The 6,683-nt window shown below is 31.1% G+C and overlaps 1 protein-coding gene across 1 annotated transcript; it reads left to right on the top strand.

The window, feature by feature from the left end:
• The first annotated feature begins 217 nt into the window (after nucleotides 1–217).
• On the top strand, nucleotides 218–970 carry LOC114390282. Its single transcript, XM_028350989.1, has one exon. The coding sequence runs from the start codon at nucleotides 303–305 to the stop codon at nucleotides 816–818; it is 516 nt and encodes a 171-aa protein (XP_028206790.1). The 5' UTR covers nucleotides 218–302; the 3' UTR covers nucleotides 819–970.
• Nucleotides 971–6,683: the final 5,713 nt, after the last annotated feature.

Here is a 6,683-nt window from a genome sequence, read left to right as displayed (position 1 = left end):
TGTCACCAGCCTGTAAAGCTTCTCCCAATCCACGCACACCATTTTTTAATTAATTCCTAATTTTAATTTCATTCCCATTTGCAAAAATAATAGTAATAAAAATTAAAACAATTAAGTGTTATTAATATCCTACGTGGCATCCAACTCGCTGGCTCTTTCCTAAGACTTCTATTTATATATATGTCTCTCCAATATTCAACACCACACCGTGTCTCCAATTAAGCGTTTCGTTGGTAGAATATAGCTACCTTCCGAGGAACAAATTTTGACTCACTGAGGTTGTTCATTTTTTTTGGTTCTACATGGGGAATTGCGTTTTCAGCTCGTACGACGAAACGACGTCGCAGGTTTCTACGGCGAAGGTTGTCGTTCACGACGGGAGGATGCAAGAATTCTCTTACCCAGTCAAGGTGTCGTATCTGCTGCAGCTCTACCCAGCGTGTTTCATATGCGACTCCGACGAGTTGGGATTCGACGACGTCGTAACGGCGGTTCACGAGGACGAGGAGTTGAGGCCCGGTCAACTCTACTTCGCGCTCCCGTTGACTCGCCTCAAGCGCCACCTCCCGCCGCAGGAGATGGCGGCCCTCGCTGTCGTCGCCACCTCCGCGCTCGCCAAATGCGGCCGGAGACAGATTGTGTTTCTCTCCGCCGCTGACGGGAATGCCAAGCCTGCCCGGCGAGTCGCGCCTGACGGTGGCGCCGCTGCCGCGACGGTTTTTAATCATAACGTGGCGAGTAAAGGGAAGGGTAAAATTGGAGGTAGGGGTAGGGGCAAGTTCACGGCTACGTTGAGTTCCATACCGGAGCAGGGGTAGTTTTGGAAAGAAAAAAAATGTTTTCGCTGGTGATTTTTGTATTGTTGTATATATTAAAAAAAAAAGATATATTTTAATTTTTGAACATTGGAGAGCTGTTTCATTAAAAGTTTAAAACAACAAACTGAATTGAAGTATACGCGTTTGATTAATTAAGAGCGGTGGTGCTAAAAGAACTTTACGAAATCTTACGTGAGAAAACTTAATTCAGTTATTAATCATACCAACTTCTTTGGGAGTAATTATTTTTCTTCCATTTTATTTTTACTTTACTACTCTTCATCTGGCTTTTTCTTTGTGTCCATTTATGTTCCATACACCTCAACCAATTGAGATTTCTGTACAAATTTCGTTGAAGAATGCTCACAAGTCACAGCACACTCCGTAATGCAATTTTTTTAACATGTTCTTTATAATTTATTAGAATCTATTGAAAACAACTTTTTAAATATAAATTAAGAATCATAAAAAAAATTGTAATTTTCTATAAATTTCAGTCAATAAAAGAGTGTGTTTAAAATAATATAAGTTAAAGAGTGTGTAGATAAAACTTTGCTTCATATATTTTCAATTTTTGTTTTAATTTTGGTATGAAACTTGTTTTCGATTAATTAATTAATCAATTCGTTTTTCATTTCCTGGCTAGCAACTAAGAATTTTAGCAAACTGTTAAATCTAGCCCAATAGATTGTCATTTGGAGGTGGTTGATTTTTGTTTGTCCTTTAAGAGGAATTGCAGAACATGCTAAATGTGAAATTAATTATTGTGCACAAGAATGGTTTCAAGGTAGGAGTAAGTGCTTTCCGGCTAAGGCTAGGAGACGGGTGATTAATTGGAACATGTTGAAATTACGAAGAGTTAGATAGTGAGAGACAAAAAGAAATTAAATATTTTAAAATTAATATTATTTTTTTTAGTAGAGACTATAGCTATCCTGCCTATCCAGAATTAATATTAATTTAATTTAATATGATATGCATAAGATTTGTGTTATCACATGATACAAAAGGATATATATATATATATGCATTCAACCTTTAAGCTTTAATTAGATAATGAAATAAATCACAAAGTATAGGAAAATATAAGAACTAAGAACTAATCTCTTAATTAATAATTTAAGATATGCTAAATTAATTTAGTTCAATCTAGATATTACTAACTAATTTTTATATATTACAAGAATAATTTGTATAAATCTTGTTGATTTTTCTCTATATTGGACAAGATTAACAAACTAACAGTTTCGTTGGTCTATCTTATAGCAAAAATTGGTATAAGCTAGCAAGATTTGATGCCTCCATTATCTTGCTGTTGGACTATGTATGATGTCTAGCATTTTTAACATTAGCAATTCTTTAGGAGCTTAATTGATGGAACAGTAAAAGGCACAACTTCTATCATACAAAAGAGTAAGTGTCTATCATTTCTTCTATTTGTTGACACATTGCTTAATTCATATATATTTCCTCCTTTTCATTTTTTCACTTGACACACATTATTTTTCTCTTTTCTTTATGTCTTTCTCTTTTCCCTTAATTGTACACACGTAGGGTATCAAATAATCATCATTATTCATATAAGAGATTCTTTTTACTCATTATTATATTCTCTCTTTTTTAATATATAAGAAACAGTTAAATATTGACGAAAAAGTTATAAGAATAAAATATCTCTTTGTATAATACTGTCAAGAATTTTAATATTTTTTTTCTTTAAATAATTAAAGATTCATTTTATAGTAGAGAAATGACAGTAACATATTGAACATCCTAGAAGAGAAGTGCTACTGAAAGCTCTCGACCGCACAAGTGTATGACTTTTATATAAGCTACAATTGCAAACTCTTGTATTTAAGGCTGATGCATACTTAAAACTTAAATTTTATATTATTAGTTAATTTAAAATAATTCTATATTAACTGATCCACGTATTTAGGTTATGTTTGTTTACACGTTGGATGCAGCTGCCATGCGTTCTAAATTAAGTGGGATTTTGTGAGAAGTAAAATTTTGTTGTTTTTAGTTAAATCTCGATTTCGAGAGCTCTTAATATCAAAACAAACATGCTATTAGTACTCCTATATTCTATATAATCATCCTTTTCGCAACAGAATTAATTAAAAGAACTATTATAAACATTTCCTCACTTTCACATCTATTTCATTTTTACATTACTTTCTTTTCATTTCTCTTTCTTTTTCGTTTTAATCATATAATAATTGTAATGTTTACCACTTTTTCTTAATCTTTGTCTTTTATCTTTTCACTTCTCTCCACCACTCATTCATCCCATTTTGGGGCGGACACTATATTTTTCGGAATTAAAAATGGGAGCTCAATGTTTAGTGAGGAAGATGCTTTAATTAAGTTGTCCCCACGTGGCTCCGTACAATGTAAAAATAGATAAACCTCACACGTAAAACGTAGTAGGGAAACATCAACACCAGAAACTAGAGAATAAGTCCAAATTAATATTTCCAAAAAAAATTGAAGAGGGAAGGGATTATATTTGAGTCGGTTACACCTAAGAGATAATCCCACAAACAGAAAACCTATTCATCTACATAGAATAGCTAGGTTGATGATCCTCGCACATTTGTCAAGGGTACAAATGCCGGTGACAAGGAAATCTGCACAGAAGACGCTCTTTCCTTATTTTGGACGTTTCTTTCAACATGCATGAGTGAGTTGAGTGACACTATAGTGGGTACTGTAATCGGTGAGAAAAAGTAAAAGAAATCTGCTAGCTAGCTTCAAATAATAATAATAATCTAGTTGAGCATGTGACATGGACGGGATATAGAGACCAAAAGATTAAGGATGAGTTGATCAAGAAACCTATTGGGCGAATGGATGGTAAGGTACGTAAATTAGTCATCCTAGTGTGATCAGTAGCGAATCCAGAATCCTACGTAAATTAGTTATCCTAGTGTGATCAGTGGCGAATCCAGAACCTAGGTAAGTAAGAACAAAGAAGCATACTTGCAACTAATGTATGCTAAATAAGAGTATAAGAAAAGAAAAAGGGTAGGATAAATTAAACTTATTAGAGGAGGAAAATGAGAGAAAGAGAGTGATAGAAGGACGTAACGCGCTTAATTTGGCTTACACGGCTTGTTATTAAACACAACAAAACGAGTCGGAACGCGCAGGGTGGTTGTGTAATGTTGTTGCCTTAAGATTGAGTCGCTGTCCGTGATGGAATTTTACGTACAGCTGTAACAAGCCTATACAGTATCGAGGTACGTAACAATAATAATAATTTGAATATGAATTGAGTTAATGAATAAATGTTGCGTTTAAGTATATGCATGGTTACTGAATATATAGTCAACACTGAACCCCTAATTAGAAGGTAGAATTCAAAAATTCATTTCATTTCTATAAAATGTTATGTAATGGCACTTCTAAGACAAGGAATTGCACAAACAATGGAAATGATGTCCATGCATATTTGAATTGAAGGTGTTGCACAGAACGAGTTTGTAGGTACTTGTTTTAGCGTGTTGAAGACATGACAATGACATACGTGACGACTCAGTATGTACTGTACTTTTTGACCTGTTTGGAAGCTGTTTTGTGCCTGCCGTTTTGCTTTCGGCCATTTAGTTTTAGAAGGAGTTGCTGGTGTACCGCGCATGCAAGAGTATTGAAAATCAATAAGGTCAAAAAAATTATAAAACTAACAATAAAACTTTCTCTTTGAATGCTTATGTTCTCCTAGGTTTATTAATTTTCTTAGACTAAATCTATCATATAATAGAAATAATCTTATTTGAACCGAATAGAAATATTATACACCAAAAACACTGTTTGAGTATTTAATTTTTTTCTATATTTAAGGTTATGTTTAACAAAATTAACTACAAATTTAGTTGGAACCTGAAAACTAATTGATAATTAAAATCTAAAAGTTAAAAATTTATGTTATTAAATTATAAGTGTTTAGTAAAATTAATTGTTAAAATAATTGAAAAATATAAATGACAAAAAAATAATAAAAACATGATTTATTTAAAAAAGGATAACTAGAAAATTAGATAAATATATCAAAAATAAAAGTGAAAGAAAATATAAAAAATTAGATGCTAGAACATTTTAAAAAATGATACTTGGTGTTTTCAAAAAATACTAAAAGCTAGTAAAAGTTTAGTTATGTTTCCAAAACTAGTTGAAAAGCTAGTTAGAAGTTGGAAAACTAACTCATAGCTTAAAAGTGAAAAATTAATCGATTAAATTATAAGTATTTGATAAAACTAACTGTTAAAATAATTAAAAGGTAAAATATGACAGAAAAATAATAAAATCATAATTTATTTTAAAAGAATAATGTCTCAAAAAATGTTTGAAACTATCAAAAAAAGTTTGTTTACTAAACAATAAAACAAGTTTTTTAAAGAGTAAAAAAAAAACTACGCATTAATTGAAATATCTTGTCAATCAAAGTTTTTGTTTATCAAATACTTAAATAAATTTTTCAATTAGTAAAAAAAATTAAAAAGTAATCAAAATGTCATGTGAAATATAACCTAAAATTTTAATTCGAAATGATTAGTTAAGTTAGAATATTCTCGTTCCCGTTGGTAGTCTTAAGTTTATTATTATTTATTAAATGAAGAAAAAGAAAAAACAACTAAGTGAAAAAAAAAATTAAAAACTACGTTAGCTTTCTATTTAGTATAACGCGTTTATTTGGTGCATGGGTAATGAATGCCCTGGAAGGTGAACTGGTGCTTGATGAGTGATGAACAGGGCCATTCAAATTTATCAAGTTTTAAATTTCTCAAAGATAATGAATCATAGTATTATGAGCACATTGAATGTTCTTTTTCACATTACGTTCCGACAATACTTAAACAAATAGCTGACAGAAATTTACAATCAATTTTGTATGTATATGAAGTTTTCTTAAGCTTGATGCCAGTAAAGCTCATATATTGCTAGATTAATATACGATGCGATATCATCAAAGAAAAATAAAAATACTAATATGAGCATCTAAGGTCAAACTTCCAAATTTGAATGTGTGGTGGATGTGTACGTTGCATATATATTTAAAAAGCCAAATGAAACACATATTTGATAAAACAAATGCATAATCATATCAGAGAAAAAGCGGTATGATAATTGACGTTAACGAAAAGAAGCCAATAAGTGAAAATGAGCATAGCATATTTGAACTAATAAGAATAACTTTATACATCTCTTATATACATAAATGGGCACACACTATCGTATGTCATTCTCTCTGTGAACGAACTAATTATTTCAAGTTCAGCATGATACATATAAGATTGGACCTTTCAGAAAAGAAAGGAAACATAGATATGAATGTGAATGTATGTGTATAACTCGTTGTTGATTTTAACGAAAATTATGAAGGAAAGCCAGCTGGAGGAATCCGATGCTGATATCTCAGATAAACAAGACTTGCATATATCCATTTAGTGCTCGATCCAATTTGGTTTAACTTTTTGGAGCCTTCAAAAGTGTGTTTGCTCAACGTGAAATGATGGTGAAAAGGAAATTACATTTAGTTCTATATTTTGCGTTTGGATAATAAAGTGCAAGCTCCGTTAAAAACGAAATCAATATCAATTTGCTGCAAAAATGTCAAACTTTTGCATCGCACTGCCCAACAATATTATTGATCAATGAAGAGGAAAAAAATACATTAATATTTATTTCGCATGCATTATTATTCTTTCAATTTTAATTTTGTATTTATAAGGAATTGTATCATTTTCTTCATATCATGTAGATAAAATTGACTCTTTCAACCTGTTTTTTTTATATAAAAAGAATAAGTTAACTATTTTAACAATTTATAACTTTCATGTCAATTTTAAAACTAACTTTATA

The sequence above is a fragment of the Glycine soja genome, chromosome 16 (genome assembly GCF_004193775.1).
Source record: "Glycine soja cultivar W05 chromosome 16, ASM419377v2, whole genome shotgun sequence".
NCBI lineage: Eukaryota > Viridiplantae > Streptophyta > Magnoliopsida > Fabales > Fabaceae > Glycine > Glycine soja.
The sequence above is the reverse complement of the archived record's forward strand: the minus strand, read 5'-3'. Positions and strand labels throughout refer to the sequence as shown.

Bases quoted from the DNA above. Each gene is read 5' to 3' on its own strand.
- LOC114390282 (XM_028350989.1), top strand. From the start codon at position 303: ATGGGGAATTGCGTTTTCAGCTCGTACGACGAAACGACGTCGCAGGTT.